The following is a 24,948-nucleotide window of genomic DNA, read 5'->3' on the forward strand; positions in this document are numbered from 1 at the left end:
CAGAAGGAGAGGTAGAGAGAGAGAGAGAGAGAGAGAGAGAGAGAGAGAGAGAGAAAGTGTGTGTGTGTGTGTGTGTGTGTGTGTGTGTGAGTGTGAGTGAAAGAGAGAGAGAGAGAGAGAGTGTGTGATTATATGAGAGAAAACATTTACATGGCAAGGAGTCTTAAGATTGCATGTTGCATATATTAGCTGCCTAAAGGTTGGGGTAATACATTGGTTAATGCTATAAAATATGCAGATAGATATACATTTGTGCCAGTAGTTGATGTACATACAGTTTTAAGCTGACAAGGGGTACAAGCTGTTGGTGTGATGAATTATCTGTGAATGAGGTCAATCTCTTGTATTCTTGGCAGCTGTCAATATTTATGGTACATATTAGGTGTGTGTGTGTGTGTGTGTGTGTGTGTGTGTGTGTGTGTGTGTGTGCGTGTGCGCGCGCATTTTTAAGAGTGTAGGCAGTTGCTGAAAACGGAGATGATACTATTGTAAATATTGTCATATTTGTCATTTAAGATGGGTTCTGATTGTTTCATTTGATGTTTGTATATTTGGAGTGTTTCAAGGATGTCTAGTTTTCTGCCTTTTGGTTGGATGTGTAGGATGCTAATACTTGGGTTGTTAACATGGTGTTTTGTTTCATGCAGGTGGGTAGCTATTGCTGATGTGTGATATTTTTTTGTTTTTTAGTGCTGCCATGTGTTCGTTGAACCTAATCTCAAATGATCTGCCTGTCTGGCCTATGTAGAAGCAGTCACAGTCCAAACATTCAATTTTGTACACACCTGTGTGATGAAGTGGGTTTCGTGTGCCGATGTTGTGGGGTAACTTCTGTCCAATCTTGTTGTCTGTTGTAAAGGATATGCATACGCCTTTTCGTTTGGAGACATTGGCAATCTAGTATGAAATGTTGCCCAGAAAGGGGATTGTATGGAAGATGTTATTTTCCTTTTGTTTTTTGTGTTATGATTCCTTTGCCATTATTGAGTGTTTTAGGGTGTCTACTATGAAGCTGTTATAACCATTTTCAATAGCTGTTTGTTTTATTATTTCAATTTCTTGGTCACATTTATCTTCTGAAAGTGGTAGTTGGATAGCCCTATTAATCATGTACCGGAATGCTGCCATTTTGTGTGCTGCGGGGTGGCAAGAGGAGTTGTGGATTGTGGTATGTGTTGTGGTAGGCTTCTGATAAATTTCAAACTGATGTCTGTTATTCTTTATTCTAATGGTAAGGTCTAGGAAATTTATACTGTCATCTTTCTGGTGTTCAACTGTGAATTTTATGTTTTCATGGGAGTTGTTGAAAAACTGATTCAACTCACTGATGTCATTTTTAGTGCCTTTGATTAAAATGATGGTATCATCTACATATCTGTAGTAGTAGATGATATTTTTGAGGAGGTGGTGATTGGAATTCAGGATTTTGTCTTCTAGGTTACTTATAAATATTTCTGCTAGCAATCCAGAAAGATTTGAGCCCATTGCCAGACCATCTGTTTGTTTGTAGATTTTATTGTTAAATTTAAAATAGTTGTGTGAAAGTGTGAATTCAAGCAGGTCCATTAGTTCATTAATGTGAGTTGAAGAGATTTTTTTGTGTTTATGTAGGTTGGCATTAATTATCTGTAGTGTGGGATCTATTGGCACAGAGGAATATCATTATATACTCTATCTGACAACTTTCATTGTCTCCAGGCCTCTTCCACAAAATGGCCTATCTTTCGCATCAGGGTTCTAGTTATCTCACACCATATTTCATGGGTATCGGTTTTATTTTCGCATTTATAATATTAGTAGGAAAGTTTGAATTGACATGGAATACACATTGAGGATTGTATAAGCATTGTATTCTATGTTACCCATGGCTGCACTCGCATATCAGTAAAATCAAGTGAAATGTGCATACAGTTTTATTGGCCAGGAGATCCCGGTTGGGAATTCGGGAGCTTGGAGCTAGTCTTATTATTTGATGTCACTTTGTTGACTTGCATGTCAATGATGATAAAATGGCGATGACAACATACACATCATACACATCTAGATGTGAATAGAAAAAAACCATGTGGGAATTGAACCGAGGAACCTATGCTTGTGATACAATGACACTAACCACATGGTAAAGAGCTGTTCATGCAAATGTAAGCACAACAAAGTAGTTATAAGAGACGCTTGATGCTCAGTGACTAAAATGTGATGGGTTTGTGACTGATATTAGAATGGAAGCATGGATTAAACATGTAGAGGATTGTATAAACATTTTATTCATTACGTTGAACCATACCATGTAGAACATATCAAACAGTAAAAGCATTTTCACAAATATGATAATATTCAACAGTCAAAGAGTAATTATTGTTCTGTATTTCATGTTAATATTCTTCAGATCAGTGAATATGTTATACTGCACACTTTCTAAAGTAGCTAATGTTCTTTCTTAGTGTTGAAGCCATCTCCATACCAAATTTTATCAAAATCAGTTCAGCAGGCTAACTGTGCAAGCATAACAGAGTTACTTTTGCATTTGTAATATTAGTGTGTTAGTATGCATTAACAAATTTATCTTTCTCACAAACACTTTTCTTGCTGTTTCCTGTCTGCATTTTATATCCTTTCTGCTTCAACCATTCTAATTATTTTGCTACCCAAATATCAAAACCCATCTACCTGATTTCGTAATCTAATTCTCACAGCGTCATGTGATGTAATTCACCTAAATTCCATTAACTTTGTTTTTATTTTTGTTGGCATTTGTCTTATCTCTTTTCAAGAACTATCCATTCTTTCAACTGCCCTTTCTTATCCTTAGCTTGCCCTCAGAAATACTTTGGCTGTTTAAAACTGGTTATGAATTCTCTGTCTGAAATTTTGTGGTGTATCCAATTCTGTTCAACATGTACATGCTTCTTTATGGTTCGTGAACCAAGTATTATTGATGATTAATCTACGCCTTGTATAAAACTCTGCCACGAGGCTCCCTCTTCCATTTCTTTCATCCACTCCGTGTTCTCCTACTATTTTTTTTTTCTGTTCATTTTCCTGCTGTTTTATTCTATGCTCCTATCACAATTAAATTTTAATTTCCCTTGATTATCCAAATAACTTCCTTTATCCCATAATATAGTGTTTTAATCACTTCATCATTTGCGGAGCAAGTAGGCATGTAAACATGTAATATTGTAGTGGATATTGGCTTCATGTGTGTATGACATGTGTAATCACATAGCACATACTCAGCTTCTTATTCATTGCCACACCTACTCCTGTATTACCCTTATTTGATTTTGTATTTATTACCCTGAACTCACCTGTCTGGATGTATTACCTTCCTGTCATCACCCTTCACTAATTTCTACTGTTCCTAACTTCACCTTACCCGTCTCTTTTTTTAAATTTCCTAACCTGCCTACCCAACTAATGGATCCAATATTTCACTATCCCTAGATTGTCAGTTTTCTTTTTTGTGACTACAACATCCTGCTTACTTTTTCGTGTCTCTAAGTCTAAATGGGGCACTACTTTACCTTCAGAATGTTTTATCTAAGGTGATGCCATCATCATTAAACACATAATAGAGGTACTTGGCCTCAAGAAGAACAGCGGCTGTAGTTTTCTCTTGTTTTCAGTCATTTGCGGTACTAATACAGCAGTCGTGTTGGCTACATGTTTTTAAGACCAGATCAGTCAATCATCTCAATTGTTGCTCCTGCTGAAAAAGCTGCTGCCCCTCTTCAGGAACTACAGATTTTGACTGGCTTTCTCACAGGTACTCAGGGTTAACAACACAAAATTAGAGAGGGGTAACTCGGGAACAGTGCAGTAATGAATGAGAAATAAGAATACAGGTACTTACTATGCCTAGTAGCTACATATATGATGAAGAAATAGAAGAAATGTGCAATGAGACAAAAGAAATTATTTAGTTTACTAAAGAAGATGAAAATTTAACTGTGGTGTGTGGCTGAAATTTTAAAATGGTAGGGGTACAATGAGATTAGGGGATGAATGGTGGCCAAACAAGTCTTATGTTGGCAACCTTCATACAAGAGAAAAACAGAAAGACACTGTGCCCCATCTGTCACCTGTGACACATCTCCAGGGCAGCAGGTTATGTGTTTAGCTTTTTCCAAGTTTTATTAGTAGTATATAGTGCTTAAATTTCGTGCAAGTTTTTGTATTGAAGAGCTTTAGTCTCGGATTTTGCAAGTGTAAATTCAGACAGTCTGTAGCCCAGTTGTCATTTCTACTGAACTGCCAGCTACACAGTTAATTAAGATGTCAGTGTCCATTGGTGACATATCAAGAAGGTTACAAGTTGCATATCTAGGTATCTCTCAGGTTTTATAATTTACTTTTTCACTTAGTCTTGCTAGAATGGGCAGGATGTGTGTGTATTGTGTGCAGACTCAAGAGGAGCTGGCCACAGTTTGCGAGCAGTTGAATGTGGTTTTGGCTGTGGTCAGCAGCCTTCAGGCTGCTTCCTCAGGGTATAATGGTGGTGGAGAATGTGGTGTGTCACATAGAGCAACTCAGGTGTCACTTCTTTAGCCCATGGGCTCTGCTGCTGGCAGAGGTGGTGAAGGCTACTGGCCTCATGTGCAGGGTGCAAGATGAGCTTGCAATCTGCAGCATTATTCCCAGAGTTGATCAGGGTTCTTTAGTTTGGGGCCAAGTGGATGGTCTCAACCAAAGGATTCGTCGACACTGTGATGGTCTTGCCTGTAGGTTTATAGATCTGTGTTATTGGGTGGGAAATTGTAGGACTCACCTTGATAGGTAAGAGGTGCACTGCACAAAGGAAGCAGCTACTCAGGCAACAGAGTATGTTTGTGGTGTGCACATGGGGGTTTTTAGTCTAGGCAGTAGAGGTACTCTGATGAACTCTAACCATGTGATACGCAGATAGGGACACTAGACAGCATTCAAAGTAAAGATATTTTGACTGTCAAAATTTTATCAGTCAATTTTCGAAGTATCTGTAACAAAGATCCCGAATTTACTGCTGTCCAGGTAAGTTCTTATGCTCAAATTATTCTTGGGACTGAGAGCTGGCTAAAACCTGAGGTAGAGAGCTCTGGATATTTGGTGATTCATTGAACGTTTATCAGGGCAGGCATGTTCATCACAATTAACAAAACCATTCTCTCGGTTGAGGTTGAGATTGAGTGTGACAGTGAAGATACATAGTCATGTATAAGAGGTCTGTATGAAACCAAGTTAATTAATAGATGTTTTTACTGGCTACCTGATTGTGCAGTGAAAGTTCTAGGTCATTTGAAAAAAGTTCATGGTCAGCATATAAAGACACAGACCATGCAATACAAGTGGAAGCTGATTTTGATCTACCGAGTATAAATTGGGATGTCTGTGGATTCAGTAAGGGGGGGGGGGGGGGGGGGGGGCAGGCAGACAGACAGACAGTCATGTGAAGTCCTTATGAACACATTTTCTGGAAACTATCTTGAAGAGCTAGTTTGGCAGCTTACACACAATGGAAATATCTTAGACCTTTGGCTACAGATAGGTCAGACCTTATTGTAGTGTCTGTATAGAGATGGGGGTTAGTGATCATGCTGCCACCATAGAGACTATGGTTACGAGAGTTAATAAATCAGTTGAAAAGACTGTTTCTGCTACAAAGCCTAGACGAGCAGTTGTTAGCATCTTGTGTAGACAATGAATTGCAGTAATTTAGTTCCATTATGATGGCCGCAGAGGAATACGGGCAAAGTTTAAATAGATTGTAAATCATGTTCTGGACAAGTATGCGTCTAGTAAGTGGATTAAGGATGGAAAAGACCTACTGTAGTTTAGCAACGAAATTCGGGAAATGCAGAAGAAGGAAAAGCTGTTGCATTCCGAGTTTAGAGGAGAATGTGCAGATGACAACAGGCAAAAATTAGTAAAAATTTGTGTACCTATGAAAAGGTCTATGTGTGAAGCATTCACCATCTAGCAGGGTTATACATTGTCAAAAGATCTGATTGAGAACCCGAGAAAAGTGGTCCTACGTAAAATCGTTAAGCGGGTCTAAGGCTTCCATCCAGTCATTCATTGACTGGTCTGGTGCTGCAGCTGAAGACAGCAAAATGGAAGCCGCAGTTTTAAATTCTGCCTTTAAGAAATCATTTATGCATGAGAATTGTACAAACATACCATTGTTTGACTATTGCACAAAGTCCTGGAAGGGCTACATAGCAATAAACATCCCTGGCATAGAGAAACAACTGAAAAGGTTGAAAACAGATAAGTTGCCAGGTCTGAATGGAACCCAAATTCAGTTTTACAAAGGGTATGTTATGGCGTTGGCCCTTTAGTTAGTGCAAAGTCCCAAGCAACTGGAAAAAAGTACAGATAACTTCTGTATATAAGAAAGATAGACCAATATCCGTAACATGTTTTGAATATAACAAATTACCTAGAGACCAAAAAGCTTTTATTAAAAATTAAACTCCTCCAGCTGTACTTAAGATTTCTTATTTATTTAGCTACTAATTTCAACATTACGTCAACGCCATCTTCAAGCCCGTACACTTTGATGATATCAATTGTGTGTGGCTGAGTACTAGAAGTCCGCGGTGAGACCACGTGGATGGCGGGCAGTAACTCAAAGTTACGTATTGGTCTCACCGCGGACTTCTAGTACTCAGGCACACACAATTGATATCATCAAAGTGAACGTGCCTGAATACGGCGTTGACGCAACGTCGAAACTAGTAGCCAAATAAATATGACATCTTAAGTACAGCTGGAGGAGTTTCAGTTTTAATAAAAATTATACCAGCTGATGTCCCACCATCATCCAATTTAAATATGGATGTACAAAGATTAAAAAGCTTATGTCCATGAATCAGCGTGGTTTTAGAAAGCACGGCTCATGTGAAACCCAGCTTGCTCCTTCCTCATGTGACATACTGCAAACTATGAATGAAGGGCAACAGGCTCATTCCATCTTTATAGATTTCCAAAAAACTCTTGACATGCTACTGCACTGGAAATTGTCAACAAAGGTACAACTATACGGAATAGGTTCCCTGATATGTGAGTGGTTTGAGGACCTCATAAGTAAGAGAAAACAGTATGTTGTCCTCGGTGGTGAATGTTCATCAGAGACATGGGTATTGCCAGAAGAACATCAGGGAAGTGTGATAGGACCATTGTTGTTTTTTATATACATAAATGATCTGGCGGATAGGGTGGGCATCAAACTACAGTTGTTTACTGATGATACTGTGGTGTATGGGAAGGTGTCTGTAGGATGATAAAAGATAACTTAGACAAAATTCCTAGATCGTGTTATGAATGGCAGCTGTGTCTAAATGTAGAAAAACATAAGTTAATGTGTTAATGTTCGGATACAGAATTAGTTGTGTCCTGCTTGAAATGTCATTTAAATAACAGGATATAATGTTGCAATGTGATATGAAATGGAACAAGCATGAGAGGATTGTGGTAGGAGAAGTGAATGGTTGACTTTGGTGTCTTGAGAGTATTTTAGGAAAGTGTGGTTCATCTGTAAAGGAGATCACGTATAGGATGCTAGTGTGATCTGTTCTTGAGTACTGCTCAAGTATTTGGGACCTGCTTCAGATCAAATTAAAGGAAGATGCTGAAGCAATTCAGAGGCAGGCTGCTAAATTTGTTGCCTTTAGGTTCAAACAACACTCAAGTGTTACAGAAATGCTCTGAGAACTCAAATGGGAATCCCTGGAGTGAAAGCAATATTCTTTTCGAGGAACACTTGAAAAAATTTAGAGAACCAGTATTTGAAGCTGACTGCAGAACAAACCCTCTTCTGCCAACATATATTTTGTGTAAGGCCCATGAAGATAAGATATGAGAAATTATAGCTGATATGGCGTCACATTTTTCCCTCGCTCTATCTGTGAGCAGAGCAGGGAAGGTAGTATAGTGGTACAGGGTACCGTCCGCCACACACTATACAATGCTTGCAGAGTATATATGTAGATGTTGATGTAGAATAGAAAAATCAAGTGAGGGAGGGTAAGCAATAAAGAAATTTGGGAGAAGATTAATACTGATCTCTGTGACCGCTCCTTTTGTAAGATGCTCCTTATAATAACCATACTATCTCCAACTACTGGCTAGAGCTTTCGTATCAAATGGAAACAACTTGTATCAAACATCAACTTTTATGCAATCACTGTCCAGCTTTTTATGCTGTTTTGAAAACTCCATGTTGTTGATAAAAATGAAAGGGCATACTAGTTACTATCTTGCAGCCTGTTTTACCTTGTGTCTCATCTGGATCCATTCAAAACTTTACAGTACGGTAACTTGCTCTACAATATGTGCTTGATTGTCACCATCCACCTGCAAATCAATTTACAGGTCTTGTTCTTTTTTCTTCCCATGTTATTTATTTTCGTAGTCCTTCATTTTCATTTGTTTTTTCCTACTTAACTATTTTATATGCATTTAGTTTTTCCCCCGTTTTGGCTTGTTTACGACATATATCCACTCATCTTTGACTTTCCCACTCTTCTCTCAACCATGTCTTCAAAATTTTCCTAGTGCCAACAATCCATTTTTCACTCTCATCGTGTCTGGTTAGTCTTCGTGGACCGAGGGACGTGGGTCACTTTCCAATATGTGTCCTCAGAGTCTTTTGCTGTGGCATGCCTGAATACTCTTTTTCCGGTTTACAGGCTGCATCATTTTCCATAGAATAATTGAGTTTCAACAGCTATTTCTTCCAGTCTCATCAGAAGTAATAAACCACTGTTTACTGGGGATGACACACTGTTCTGCTTATATGATCACAATTGCAGAGTTTGGGGCCAATCAGATAGGAACAAAGTGATACATGAAAGATAAGTTGCACAGCTCACAAGCCCTCTGGTCCACCACAAGGCCAATCGCATCAGGAGACATGAGGGGCCATTGTATATTTGAAACGGAGTGCTCACAACCCCACTACCAGCATCAAGCATTCATTTTTTATTTCTCTAGACATGTGAAGCCCACCTCCCATGCCCTGTGTGTACAGCTGGTCTCTGGTAAATTGTTGCTGTTTAATCTCAGCTACCTCTCTAATAAAAGAATCCTAATCTCAGCTATGGCTTACCTCTCAAGCTCCCTTTGTTTAAAATGTCACTTGTGCTCTGTACAATACTCCACAACAGTATCACTGGCTGACCTGTAAAGATGTCACATTTGTAAGAGGCACCATAAACACCAGGCACTCAAAGATCTATGTCATCTTAACAAAGTGTAACATATCTTGTATCTTGAGGGTGGACCAGAATACTGTTCTTGGTACATATCTCTGCAGCATAAGTTCTAACATGCTGCTTGTTGCTCCACAGTGTGGCAAGAATGCAGCTGGCCTGGCCTCTTCTGCCAATTCAGAAGGCGCCCTTCATCAATAGCACCTGCAGGCATCTGCAATGACTCCCTTTCTGTACCCATTCTCTCTGAACATGTGTCTCAAGTGCTGCAGTTCAGAATGTAGGTATTAATCATCAGAAATGATCTTCGCCCAGTGTACTAACATATTCAGGACTGATTTTTCGCGCACAGGTTGGTGAAAATGATGAAAACTATTGATATTAAAGTACTGAATGACCAAGCCTGGCTTCTGCTCAGCTAAACCTTCCAACAACAGTAGCTTGCCATTGTTCTCCAATTCAGTAGTAAATTTAATGTTGGGATGGACAATATTCATGTGATCTATGAACTGAACTGCTGCACTGCATTTTCACCACGGGGCCATATCGGAAAGGCATCATCACCTTAACCATAGGAAGCAAGACAGATGCACACTCCAGAGCTCAGACTCTGCCCCTCAAAGTGCTCCACAAAGAAATTTGGAGCTGCTGGAGACAGTGGTGATGTCATCGTTGTGCCATCAGTCATCTGATAATATTCATTGTGGTACAAGAAGTACATTCACGTTGATCTCAGATGGAAACTGAGGGCCAAAAGATCCATTGTGGCTTGTACTGGCACCCCTGATAAAAGTAACACTACATCCGGACTAACCATTATGTCATTTTGGCCTATCTTCATATTCAGGAGTATCAAACAGATGTCTGCGAGGTAACAATGTGGTGTTCACAATGTCTCAGTGTGGATGCTAATAACCCTGCCACCTCTAGGTGGACGAACTGATTGCACTAACAGTGGGCCTAAGATTAGGCTGCCAAATATACGCAAGGAAGATGTCTCTCTTAAGCTCTCTCTTAGTGCAGCCAGTTCATCCACCTGGCAAAACATCTTGCAGGGTCATCAACACCCAAACTGGGATATTGTTAACACCACATTGTTAACTTGCAGACATGTGTTAAGAGACTCAAGAAAATGTAGTTAGTTCAAAACAACATAATGGTTAGTCCAGACGTAGTGTCATTTTTCATAAGAGTGCCAGTGCAAGACACACTGGATATTTTGCCCAACAGTTTCCAGCTAGGATCATCAAGTTGTTCCATCAAGCCATACAACAACATAATTCCTGTACCCTGGTGAATATTATGAGATGGCATCACCACTGTCTTCGGGACTCACAAATTTCCTTGTGGAGTACTTTAAGGAGTGGGCTCTGAACTCTGATTCTTGCTCCCTACAGTACGCTGATGACACCTCCCTTATCTGGCCTCACAGTGAAAAGGCACTGCAGCAGTTCATTGACCACATCAACAGTGTCCATCTCAACATTGAATTTACCGTCGAGATGGAGAAGGATAGCAAACTACTGTTGTTAGATGTTTGAGTCGAGTGGAAGGCAGCAGATCAGCTTGGTCATTCAATGTACAGGAAACCAATACACACCAATTGGTTCTTAAAAACGCCAGTATTTTTCACCATGTACACAAGGAAACAGCCCGGAACATGTTAGTACATGGACAAAAAATTATTCCTAATGATGACCACCTAACAGTCCAAATTGCAGCACTTGAAACACATATTCAGAAATAACCTTTAGAAATAACCTTTACAGCATGGGAGATATTACAAATGCTTTCTGGTGCCAGAAGAGGCCAACTGGATGCATTCCTGCCATACTGTGGGGCAACGAGTAGCAAGTTAGGATGTGTGCTGTAGAGACAGTCCGCTCCCAAGATACAAGGTATATGTTAGGTCCTGTTAAAGATGACATGGGACTTAGCATGGTCGGTGTGTGCAGTGTCCCCTGCGAATGTAGCAGTATCTGTATAGGTCAAACAATTTGCACTGTTGTAGAGCATTGTACAAACCACAAGCAAAATATTAAACAAAGGAAACTTGAGAAGTTGGCCATATTGACTGGAAAACCAAAATAAAATACAATTTGAAAAGAAAAGGTCTTGACTCTTGCATTGTTGTGCTGGATTTCTGTAATACGAGTAAAGCAGGTGTCCAAGGTTAGAATAAACGGCAGCAGTTTTAGCAGAGACACGTAGTATGGCATGAGTGGCTGTTTTAAACGTGGAACTGGCTCCTTGTGCCACATGATGTCGTTGGTCTTGCAGTGAACTGAAGCTGCTGTGAGCTATGCAACTTGCCTTCCATGCATGTGTCACATCAGCCCTCTTTGATTATTTCCAAATATTGTAGTCTTGTACATATAAGCAGAACACCATGCCAGCCTCAGCAGTCAGTGGTTTTTACTTTTGGTGACTATGGTGGAAACAGTCATCAAAGCTTGAGTGTTTTATTCAAAATGATGCATCTAGCAAACTTAGAAAAGTTTATTGACTTTCCTATATTTTAAGCTGTATTAGTCTGTTTTGCTTATATCCATTCCATATTTTTGCCAGAAGAAGGAACCTACTGATTCCTGGCATTTTACACCATTCAAGAGGTACCCATCTGCTGATGCTATCCAACAAGTTAATTTTCTCCATATGTATTATAAATACTACTTGTTCATTGACTATTTTCATAGATATAGTATTAATTTTTACTACACAGAACTGTATGTGCATCTTACTGATAGAGGCTAGTGAGAATGAAACACTAATTTTGAATTGAAAAGTAAAAACATTTTATTCAAAGTACTGACCATTGCTTTCTATACATTTTGACCACCTTTCTGGCAATTTGTGGACACCACACTAATAGAAATGTTCATCTTTTGAAGCAAACCAATCAGACACCCAATTTTCAACTTCTTCGTAGGAATCGAAGTGTTCCTCAGCCAATTCGTGTCCCACTGATGAAAACAAATGGTAGTCAGAAGGGGCCAAGTCTGGTGAATACGGCGTGTGGGCTAGCAGCTCCCAGCCAAGTGTTTTGATTGTATCCTGAACCAGTTTTGCTTTGTGTGCAGGTGCATTGTCGTGTAAAAAATTACTTTGCCCTGTCTTCTGGCCCATTCTGGTCTTTTATTGATCAATGCATAGTTCAAATTGATCATTTGTTGTCTGTAGCGATTAGTATTCACAATTTCACCGGGTTTTAGAAGCTCACGATACACCACACCTTTCTGATCCCACCAAACACAGGCCATTGTCTTCTTGCTGAATCGATCTGGTTTTGCAGTCGATGTTGATGGTTGTCCCGGATTAACCCATGATTTTTCCCATTTAGGATTCTTAAAATAAATCCATTTTTCATTGCCAGTAAGAATTCGATGCAAAATTGATTTTCTTTCATGTCTTTGAAGCAAAATTTGACAAATGGTTTTTTGGTTTTCCATCTGTCTTTCATTCAATTCATGTGGCACCCATTTTCCACACTTTTGGATCTTTCCCATAGCTTTCAAACGGTCAGAAATTGTTTGTTGTGCAACATTTAGCATTGTTGCCATTTGCTTCTGACTCAAAGTATCATCTTCGTCCAATATTGCTTGCAATTCAGCATCTTTGAACTTTTTTGGTGGTCTTCCACTTTATTCATTTTTTACGTCAAAATCATTATTTCTGAACCGTTGAAACCATCTTGAACATGTTGCTTCTGATAGAGCATGATCACCATATGCCTTGACAAGCATTCAATGCGACTCTGCAGCAGCTTTTTTCAAATGAAAACAAAAAATTTAATGCTTTCCGCAAATCATCACTTTCTGGTACAAAATTCGACATTGTTAACATGATGAAAACATATGATGTTTGTTCCATGACTTGAAATTTCTTTGACAGATGTCATACCAACCAAACCAAATGAAATTAAAGCTCGTTTACAACAAATGTTCCCTATCAACACATTTGTATCTTAACGCTCATTTCGTACCGGTGCACCTGGTAGTTACCTGTTATAATTTTTAACTGTGGGAGATGCCTTCAAGTTATTAAATTTGTAATAAATCTAATTAAATCCTCGCCTATAGGTGAATAAATAGCTTTCAAGCTCTTGCTCTTTCTCTAGGAGAAGTACATACATTCACACACACAGACACCCAAAAGCACACACCCATGACAATGGTGAAACTGACTGTTGATTATCGATAGCAGTTGCCTGGGCACATGGAAGTGGGAAGCGGGTAGGGAAAGATGGATGAGGTGAGGAGGTGCTGCAGGATAGTGAGAGGCAGGTTTCTTGACGGATGACTCAGTGGCTGCACAACAAGATGAAAGGAGTACAGAGGAGGGAGCACATAATAGTTAAAGAGAGAGGGAGAAGGGGAAGTGAGGGGAGAATAAGGGAGGAAGGTACCTCTTATATGCTGTACCCTCTGAGCTACTTTCTTGTTGTGTAACTGCCAAGTCATCTGTTGAAAAAAATGTCTCTCACTATCCCATCTCCCCCTCATGGTTTTGTGCATCCATCCCTACCTCATTCCCTCTTCCATTTTGCTAGGCAATTGCTATTGATAATCATTAGTCAGTCTCGCTGCAGCCGCAGGGGGGTATGTATGGGTGTCTGTGTGATTGTGTGTGTGTGTGTGTGTGTGTGTGTGTGTGTGTGTGTGTGTGTGTGTGTATTTAATGTATTTTCAATGACTCTACTGTTGGGCCAGTTGTTACCTTTACTCTTAAATTATTTGCATTCTACCAGGTCTTTTCATTTATTCGGTATTTTATTCAGTTGTATGTAGTATGATGTAGCTCTATGGAATTTTGATGGTAGCGTACCAGAATAAAATCTTATCAATACTTGATGGTGTAAATCAATCTTTAATATGCTCATATTGCTTGTATTCATATTTAGTTGTAAACTAGGGATGTTAAATTTAGTACAGTCTTCATTTATTGCCAATGAAATAATTTGGAGATATTGTGAGAAGGAAAGTTGTTACCATATAGCGGAGATGCTGAGTCGCAGATAGGCACAACAAAAAGATTTTCACACTTAAAAAGCTTTTGTCCAATAGCCTTTGTCAACATTAGACACACATGAGCACACGTGTGCGGGTACGCGCACGCGCACGCGCACGCGCACACGCACACGCACACGCACACGCACACGCACACGCACACGCACACGCACACGCACACACACAGACACACACACACACACACACACACACACACACACACACACACACACACACACACGCCAAATACAACTCTCACACACGACTGTAGTCTCAGGCAACTAAAACCACACTGCGAGCAGCAGCACCAGTGCATGATGGTGAGAGTGGCGAGTGGGTGGGGGAAAGGAGGAGGCTGGGGTGGGGAGGGGGAGGGATAGTGTGGTGGGGTTGGCAGACAGTAAAGTGCTGCAGGTTGCACGGCGGCCAGGGGACAGGTGGGGAAAAGGGGGGGGGGGGAGGGGGGAGTAGCGGAAAAGGAGAGAAATAAATAAAATAAAATAAATTAAAAAAGTACTGGGTGTGGTGGTGGAATGAAGGCTGTGTAGTGCCGGAAGGGGAGCAGGGAAGGGGCTGGACGGGTGAGGACAGTGACTGACGAAGGTTGACACCAGGAGGGTTATGGGAATGTAGGATGTATTGCAGGGAAAGTTCCCAAGTGTGCAATTCAGAAAAGCTGGTGTTGGTGGGAAGGATCTATATGGCACAGGCTGTGAAGCAATCTTTGAAATGAAGGATATCATGTTTAGCAGCGTGCTCAGCAACAGGGTGGTCCACTTGTTTATTGGCCATAGTTTGTCGGTGGCCATTCATGCAGACAGCCAGCTTGTTGGTTGTCATGTGTACATAGACTGCAGCATAGTGGTTGCAGCTTAACTTGTAGACCACATGACTGGTTTCACAGATAGCTCTGCCTTTGATGGGATAGGTGATGTTAGTGACTGGACTGGTGTAGGTGGTGGTGGGAGGATGTATGCGACAGGTCTTGCATCTAGGTCTGTTACAGGGGTATGAGCCATGAGGTAAGGGATTGGGAGGAGGAGTTGTGTAATGATGGACGACTATATTGTGTAGGTTCGGTGGACGGCGGAATACCACTGTGGGAGGGATGCGAAGGATAGTGGCCAGGATATTTCTCATTTCAGGTCATAACGAGAGGTAATCAAAACCCTGGCCAAGAATGTAATTCAGTTGCTTCAGTCCTAGATGTTACTGAGTTATGAGAGGAATGCTCTTCTGTGACCAAATGGTGGGGCTTTGGGAGGTTGTGGGAGACTGGAAAGATAAGGCACAGGAGATTTGTTTTTGTACAAGGATGGGAGGATAATTATGGTCAGTGAAGGCTTCAGAGAGACCCTCGGTATATTTCGAGAGGGACTGCTCGTCACTGCAGATGCAATGACCACGGGTCTATTGTCTGTACAGAAGGGACTTCTGGGTTTGGAAAGGGTGGCAGCTGTCAAAGTGGAGGTGTTGCTGGTGGTTAGTAGGTTTGATACAGATGGACATACTGATGTAGCCATCTTCGAGGTGGAGGTCAACAACTAGTAAGGTGGCTTGTTGGGTTGAGTAGGACCAGGTGAAGCAAGGGAGAAGTTGTTGAGGTTCTGGAGGAATGTGGATAGGGTGACCTCACCTTTGATCCAGATGGCAAAGATGTCCTCAGTGAATGTGAAACAGGTGAGTGGTTTAGGATTCTGAGTGTTTGTGAGGATTCCTCTAGATGGACAATGAATAGGTTGGCATAGGATGATGCCATGCAGGTCCCCACAGCCGTACCCCAGATTTGTTTGTAGGTAATGTCTTCAAAGAAGAAGTAATTGTGAGTGAGGATATAGTTGGTCATGGTGACTGGGAAGGAGGTTGCTGGTTTGGAATTCGTCGGGCGTTGGGAAAGGTAGTGTTCAATAGCAGTAAGGCCATGTGTGTTAGGAACGTTATTGTACAGGGAGGTGGCATCATTATTGACGAGCAGGGCACCGTGTGGTGAAGGGACAGGAACTGTGGAGAGTTGGTGGAGGAAATTATTGGTATCTTTTATGTAGGAGGGTAGGTTTCGGGTAATAGGTTGAAGGTGTTGGTCTATGAGAGCAGAGATTCTCTGAGTGGGGGCACAGTAACCAGCCACAAGGGGGCATCCTGGGTGGTTAGGTTTATGGATTTTAGGAAACATATAGAAGGTAGGAGTGTGGGGAGTGGTAGGGGTGAGTAGAGAGATGGACTCCGGGGAGAGGTTCTGGGATGGGCCTAAGTATTTGACTAGTGACTGGAGAGCCTGCTGGATTACTAGAATAGGGTCACTGTGGCAAGGTTTGTAGGTGGAAGTATCTGACAGTTGGTGGAGTCCTTCCGCCAGGTAATCCTTGCAATTCACAACAACAGTGGTGGAGCCTTTGTCCACAGGTAGGATTATAATGTCAGGATCAGTTTTTAGATGGTGGACTGCGGTTCTTTCTGTGGATGTAAGGTTAGTCTGCATGTTGAGGGATTTGGGGAATGATAGTGAGTCAAGGTTTGAGGTTAAGAAACTCAGGAAAGTTAACAGGGGGTGGTTTGGGGGAGTGGGGGTGGATCACGGTTGGATAGAGTAATGAACTGAGTTAAGCAAGGTTCAACATTGGTTTTTGGGTGAGTCTGATTTGTAGAGTTGATGGCAAAAAAGTGTTTCCACTGTAGGGACCGGGAGAAGGAGAGAAGATCTTTAATAAGTTCTGCATAATTCAATTTTGGAGTGGGGCAAAAGGTGAGGTCTTTGGAAAGGACTGATATTTCCATGGGGCTAAGGCTTCTGGAAGAAAGGTTCATGACTGTGTTGCAGGTATGTTTATGTTCTGGATTCTGTTTGCTGGTGGGAAGGAGTTTTGGAGGTGAGGTAAGTGTACTAGGTCTGTGAGACAGGGTTTGTCAGCTATGAGGGGGCATGGGGGAGGTTTTGGAGGTTGTTGTAGAGGTGGTGGACAGTGGTACTCCAAGGCAGGAGTAGGAAGTGAGCATGATGGAGAGCTTTTGAGGTGGCGTCATACATGTTGCTCAAGTTCCTGCGGGGCAGATGTTTCAATGTGTGTTATGCATTCCAGAAATTTGGGATTGCGTAGCAGGAGCATCTTGCGGATGGAGAGAAGGTAAGGCAAGGTGGTTTGGGCTTGGTTGATAGGTTTTGCAGGACTATGTTGGTGAGGGATATGGATTGGTGGAATTTAAAGAGCAGGAGGTCATTGTGGAAGGAGGGGTGGCAGCCAGGAGTTGGGTAATTTGAAGGTAAGGCCATTAGGGGGGATTCCATGAACCAAGCAACAATGCAGGAACAGTATGTGGGACTGGGATCTGGCTAGGAATAAAGAGACTTTTCTGTATTGATGCAGGTGGTAGGAGCAAGGATCCATGGTGGCGGAAATATGCGAAAAATTACATAAATAATGTAGAAAAACATCCGAAAAATTTCGCAAAAATATACCCAAATACATGTGAAAATATATGAAAAGGATAGAATGGATGCGAAAGGGGCAAACTAGATGAAATCTGAGGGAGTCGACGATAGCGAAACACAAAAAGTCGCTAAAATTGGTGAGAAGTCACAAGGATCAAAGTAAAGTATAACTGATAACAATTTTCATAGAAGCTACTCTATGTTAAAAATAACAGTTTTTACACATACACAAGAAATTTCATGCTAGTCATGTTAATGTAGTATGTAAAATATCATTTGCTAATTTTCTCTTTATTTCAGGAAGTAACATGGGAAGCAGTGCATCTATTCAGAGTCGCCGTGGCCCAAGAAGTAATTCCAGGATGAGCTATTTGTCCCAGTCTCAGGGGCAAAGTCGAACTTCAATCTTCAGAGAAAATACATTCCCGGTACTGAATGAAAATTTTCTAGTTCTTAAGTAATGAAATATTTCTGCTTTATACTGTTATTAACAAACATTGAATTGATACCCAATTGTCTTCACTTTAAGACAGACACACTAACCTCCATTGTTTGCTGCAATCACAGACTGATGATTATTTCTCTTATGTCAATCTTTAAGATTATTATTTTCTAATCAATAGATGCCAGGTTATCTCCTGCCAGTGTTAAGATTTTTAAGATAAGCTTTTACTCTGGCATTGAAGAAAGGTCAGAATGAGAAGTTCTCTTACTCTACTGGCAGCTCCCTTATAAGAAGGCAGACGAGTGCTTGAATATTAAATTATTGGTCCTGAGTTGGAAACTGTGTGTGTACATGAAAGCTTCACTGTTCGGAAACACAGAAGACAGCAGGAATGTAATATATCCCCTGGAAAAAAAATCTTTCATAATGTCCTGATAACAAGTTATGTATGGAAAAAGAAGAAGAAAGAAATGCTGCTGAGGCAAATAACTTGGCCACTTGGGATTCATGGACAGATACTGCTTTGTAGTGTGTTATCAAGGTCAGAAAGAATAAAGATGAATAAATATGTTCTTCATACTGGTGCATAGTATAAGTTTGATTTTTTTGAGAAAACTGAAACCTCTGAAGATGATGTGGAAGTAATGGCTCATATCAGTTAAGCAGTTGTTAATTAAATGAAATGGAAAGAGAAATATTGATGGTTAGAAAGCTTTAAAGAAATAAACTAATTGTGTTGTGGATATTGGTGGTGTTATGAACTTGGTCACAGAGTTCGGTAGAATATCTGAAGTATTATTCCAATTTTTGTGGGTAATTATAACATTGTACACATAAGACGGAGGTAACATTGTGATACACAGTGCAAGGAGCACCATACCATGTGACACACCATCTACTATGACTGTAACGTGTACTTAGAACATATAGCACTGATTTTCATGTTCGTTTTGGTTTGGTAAAGATACTTGGCCACTGCAGTATTTTTCAAGATGGATGACATAAAAGAAACAAGTATTAAGTTTAGCAATGACACTAGTAGTTTTCTGAGCATATAAGTTGTTCTTGGTAGAATCAAATAGTGGATAGTCCAGGACAGAATAATGACAATATTGTGAAAAGGACAGGTTGCTGAGTCACAGTCTGGCCTCAGCAGCCAGTGAAAATGGACGTGTGAGAGAGTTTGCTTGTGTGAATGTGTATGTGTTTTATATTTGGAAGAAGGCCTTTTGGTCAAAAGCCTAAAAGTACAGCAGTCTTTTCTTTGCACCTGTCTGCAACTCAATGTCTGCTCTGTATGGTGAGTAGCGATCTATTCTTTTCATAATACAGTTGTTCTAGGTAGAGTGAGAAGCAGAAACAATGTCACAATGTGGCTTTTACTTGAGTATTGCCATGGTATTTTATTTCTATTTTATATCTTATGTGTTTCTTTCTTCATCAATCTGTGATAAGATCATAAGGATATAGTGTGTGTCAGTATTATTCTTCTTCATTTCATTTTACCTGACCATTTGTGTGACCTTTCTAAACAAATCAGTATGTAGATAGTAATGTTACAAAAAGACAGTAGTAATGCTAGGTCACATTTGTGTTTTACATAAGTTCAACATAGAAAATTAAAAATATATATATAAAAAAAATGAGTAACTCCATAATTGTTCTGCCAACGGCCTTGCCTCAGTGATAACACTTTCCTGTCACATTTGTTTAGCACTGCTGGGCCGGGCTAGCACTTGGATGGGTTACCATCCAATCTGTCGAGTGCTTTTGGCAAGCAGGGTGCACTCAGCCCTTGTAGGCAAACTGAAGAGCTACTTGATTGAGAAATTGTGGCTCCAGCCTCATAAACTGACATATGGCCAGGAGAGCAGAGTGCTAGCCACATGCTCCTCCATACCTGCATCCAATGATGCCTGTGGGCTGAGGATGATGCGGTAGCCAGTCGGTACGGTTGGGCCTTCATAGCCTGTTCGGGCGGAGTTTTTAGTTTTTTACATAATTGTTCAGTCTTACATTGTATTAAATCATACATATATTTTATAGTTCTAGAATATATATGTATATATATTGTTTTCATTGTGAGTAAGAAACTCATCCAAACTGTAAAATTACCTTTCCAGAATAAATTGCCTCAGAGGCTCCCTGAATGTGGACTTCCAATCATTGTGGAAATCATGCTTCCTTCTTTTATTGTATTCATTATATTCACTGTTTCTTTTATATGACTCAGTATTTTTACTGCTGAAACATGTAAGTGTAAATATATGTATTGAGAAGTAGTAGTAAGAATTTTTAGTTTCCGGAAAAGGTTTGTACAACTAGATTTACAGTTTACACCACTCATTATTCTTACAACAGGTTTTTGGGCCAAAAATATATCCTTTGGCGGTGACTGGTTTCCACAAAGTTTAATTCCATATGTCATTAGAGAAGTATCCACAGTATGCTGCTTTCATAGTGTTTAAGTTCCCACTCTCAGAAGTAATATGTATGGCAAAAATAAGTGTGCTGAGCTTCTTGTGAAGATTTATTATATGATGATCAGTTTACACCCAGGAAATTTGTTGTTCAACACCTTCTATTGTCTATGTGGCACACATCAGTTAGTTCTTCCTGAGTTTTGGCAGTTGCTGTAAACTGAGTGTGGTTAGTTTCATTAAAGTATAATAAGGCTCTATTGACACCAAACCTAATGCTGGTGTCATCTCAAAAGTGATAAAATTGCATTGCAGCTTTATACATTGTGGTAGGTCATTTGTAAATATCAGGAACAGTAAAGGACCAAGAATAGAACCTTGTGGCACTCCACATTTAATGATCTTCCATTCTGATCAAGACGGACCACTACAAAAATTGTCTCAACTGTCCAATAACACTTTCTGCTTCCTATCATTGAGATGTGACTGTAACCACCTGATACACCACATATTTCTGTAATAATGCTTGATGGTTTACAGTGCCAAAGGCTTTTGATAAATCACAAAACAGTTCTGTTGTCAACATTTTGTCCTTTAGAGATTCTAGAACTTTATTTATAAAAGCAAAGATTGCTTGTTTGGTTGCCAGATCCTTCAGAAACCAAACTGTCTTTTTCTGAGAATATCAAATCTGTTAGATGTTCCAAAATTCTTGTACATATGAGCTTTTCTAGAATCCTCGAAAAAGCAGTCAATAGAGAAATTGGCCTGTAATTTGTAACTTCTATTTTTTCACCTTCCTTGAAGAGAGGTTTCACAACAGCATATTTGAGCCTTCAGGCACAGTTCCTTGTTGATGCATCGGGAATCTGGCTAAGTACATCACTAATAGAACCAAAATCTTTTATTCAACATATTGTTTGGGATATTATCTACTCCAGTGGAATTTTTATTCTTCAGAGAGTTGATTCTTTTTCAAATTTCAGATGAAGCAAATGTGAATTATACCAATATTTCTGGGAATAGTATTTTGCATAAGATTCAATGTTTCATTAACAGAGCCCTTGTAGCATGTCTATGCTGATGCTGATAAGAAGTGTTCGTTGAAAATATTGATTATGTGTCCAGATTTCATTCATGTTTGTTTTTTGAAGTCCTCTAAAGTTATATTATTCTCCCCCCCCCCCCCCCTTCCCTCCCCCCCTCTAACAAAATGCCTAATAGTTTTCATCTTGTGGTTATAGGTATCAGTTTCTTGTTTGTAATAGAATGCTTTTGACTATTGTATCAATTTCTTTAGGATCTTACAGTACATTTTATAATGGCGAGTTTTATTGTGTCCTCAGATATTCTAACCACAGTGTAAAGGTCTGTCTTTGTTTTGCACAACTGCTTGACTCCCTGTGTGATCTATGGTTTTTTCAGGGATGCAGAAGTATTGTTTCTAACAATCATATTTTGAAAAACTTATTCAAAGAGGGATGAGGATTCAGTTATGACTATATTAAATTTAGTGTTAACCTCATCTGTCCTGTACAGACAACGCTTGTGTGTGTGTGTGTGTGTGTGTGTGTGTGTGTGTAATACAAAAGTGAAATATTTACAGCCAAAAAATGCTTCACTGTTTCCTCATCTCTCTGTTCTTGATCTCATTCACAGTGTAATCAAGGCTTCCTCAGAGCAATGATAAAATTCACTGATACGTTAGAAGCTGGACTCTAATCTTAATACAACTGTTCTGATATGGATTTTCCATGGTTCCACAAAGCCTTCAAATGAGTGCCAAGATTGCCCCATTAATGGTTTCTTTGTCTAAACTTTTCCTTAAGCAAGCCTCATTACTCTTAATTGCTCTGTTAAAGAAAGACATTAACCTTAGAACATGTGAAACTGAACCAGATATTATTGTTTCTCATTTGCTTTTTAATTTCATTGGTTTAATAAACACATCTGTTGTCTGTCCACAGGACGAAATGTTCCGAATGTCTGATATATCTCTGGCTGGATCAACTAACACCATTGGCTCAGCAATTCAGATGGTGGCACCTAAAGAACATGCTCCAAAATCACACCAGGGAGCTGGTGAAGGGGTTGAAGAAGATCATGAATCAACAGAAGCCTCACAGCTGATTCCACCTCGTAAAAACAATCTTGGTCAGAGGAAAATATCAAGGGTATGGATAATTGTTAATTTAATGGAAATGCACTCACTCACCTATAGCTGACTGTTGTGTGACACAGAGGAAACTGTTTATACAAGCTTCTGAGCTCTTGATCTTGCTCTTTCTCTGGTAGAGGTACACACATTCACACACAGACACCCATAAACACAAACCTGTGGTCCAGTGCATAGATAAAATACACTCTTAAGGAGGGAAAAAAGCCAACAATAAAAGAATTATCCAAATGAGACAAAAATCAGTAGATGTGATGTACATATAAAGACAAACAAATGATTATGGTTTCAGAAAAAATGGGTAATTTGTTCAAGAGAAAGAGCTTCACAAATTGCGCAAGTCAATAAGTGTCGGTCCACCTTTGGCACTTATATAAGCAGTTGTTCAGCTTGGCATCAATTGATATAATTGGTGGAAGTCCTCCTTAGGGTAACTTGCCAAATTCTGTCCAATTGGTGCATTAATCATCAAAATCCCAAGGTGGTAGGAGGACTCTGCCCATTATCCTCCAAAGGTTCTGAAGTGGGGAGAGATCCAATGACTTTACTGGCCAAGGTAGGGTTTGGCAAGCACGAAGACAAGCGTAGAAATTGTCGCCATGTGTAGGTGGGCATTATCTTGCTGAAATGTAAGCCAAGGATGGGTTGCCATGAAGGGGCAACAAAATGGAGCATAGAATATCACTGATATAATGCTGTGCTGTAAGGGTGACACAGATGACAACTAAAGGGGTCTTGCTGTGAAACTAAATGGTACCCCAGACTGTCATTCCTGGTTTTTCGGGCCTTATGACTGTCGATAGGTTGGTATCCTACTGCAGTCAAAGGCATCTCCAGACACGTCTTTGCTGGTCATTTGGGCTTAAATCGAATCAGGGCTCATCACTACTCCAGTCAATGAGATTCCAGGCCGAAGATGTGTCTAGAGATGCCCTGGACAGCGACAGGATACCAACCTGACTGTCACTCTCTATACAACCTGATTACCAGGCCTAATAGTATGGGATGTCATTTCTGTTCACATCAGCGTCCCTTTGGTTCTCAGCTGCGCAACTTTTACAGTGTAGTTGTACGTTGACGATACTCTACACCCCGTTTTGTTTCCCTTCATGGCAGGCCATCCAGGGCTTACATTTATGCAAGACAATGCTGCCCACATATGCAAGCATCTTTACTTCTTGTCTTCGTGTTTGCCAAACCCTACCTTGGGCCAGCAATGTGTCCAGATCTCTCCCCAACTGAGACTGTTTAAAGCATTATGGGTTGGGCCTTCCATGATCTATTGCACCAGTTTTATGGACTTTGGCACAATATCCCTCAGAAGGACACCCAACAACTCTGTCAATCAGTGCTAAGCCAAATAACTGTGTGCATAAGGGCCAAGGGCCACAGGTGGACCAACGCATTACTGACTTGCTCAATTTGTGAAGCTCTTCTTCATGAATAAGTCATCCAATTTTTTTTCTGAAATTGTAATCAGTTAATGGTCTGTACGTATATATCACATCCACCATTTTCAGTCTTATTAAGATAATTCCTATGTGGTGTGTTTTTGAGTACATAGTTTCTTCAAGATTTGAAATTCACAAATTGTTTCCATACATCTTCTGATCTGTCCAAACAAGTACATTAGCCAGAAGCTTTGCCATTGTTGTTGATCAGTTCAAGTTATCAGATATCACATTGGAAGAACAAAGTATGCCAAGCCATCTTCTTTCTCAAGAGCTGACAATCATAAATGATTTAAGAATTTAGTACAAGGTAGAAGTACATCCTGATAATACAAGGGTACTGATTATTTGTTTTTGCCCTCACAGACAACCATCTCATTCTCTGTGGGACTAAAAGCATTACAAAAAGGATGAAATAGACATGTTAGAAGAATGCATAAGGCAAAAATGAAAGTTCCTATATACAGCTCATATATATACAGACCATAAAGATCATTGCAGAATGCAGGTTGTTCCAAAACTTATAGCAATATGATTTACACAAAATTCTGATGCATACCATATGACAGACAGTTATAATTAGGCACACTTCTGAGGCAGTGTCTCATTCTTCAGGCAGAAGGGTTGAAGGGGAAGGAAGAGGGGTGAAGGAAAAGGAATGGAGAGGTCTAGGAAAAGGTGTAGATTGCGGAAAAGCCACCCAGAACCGCAGGTCGGAAAGACCTGCCAGACAGGATGAGAAGGAAAGACTGATTGTTGGGGACTGCACCAGATGAGATATGTAAACCTGAGAGTTTAAAGGTGGAAGACAGGGTAATATGCAAGAGAGAGA

The 24,948-nt window shown here is 40.1% G+C and overlaps 1 protein-coding gene across 2 annotated transcripts in view; it reads left to right on the top strand.

Moving 5' to 3' along the window:
• The window catches only part of LOC126481042 (uncharacterized), a 544,233-nt gene that overhangs the window by 511,595 nt on the left and 7,690 nt on the right, over positions 1-24,948 (top strand). For both annotated transcript variants that reach the window (XM_050104523.1, XM_050104524.1), the window contains exons 12-13: positions 17,925-18,052; positions 22,457-22,663. In XM_050104523.1, the coding sequence (XP_049960480.1) occupies positions 17,925-18,052; positions 22,457-22,663 (335 nt within the window). The remainder of the gene's footprint in view (positions 1-17,924; positions 18,053-22,456; positions 22,664-24,948) is intronic.

This window comes from Schistocerca serialis, chromosome 5, assembly GCF_023864345.2.
Source record: "Schistocerca serialis cubense isolate TAMUIC-IGC-003099 chromosome 5, iqSchSeri2.2, whole genome shotgun sequence".
Classification (NCBI taxonomy): Eukaryota; Metazoa; Arthropoda; class Insecta; order Orthoptera; family Acrididae; genus Schistocerca; species Schistocerca serialis.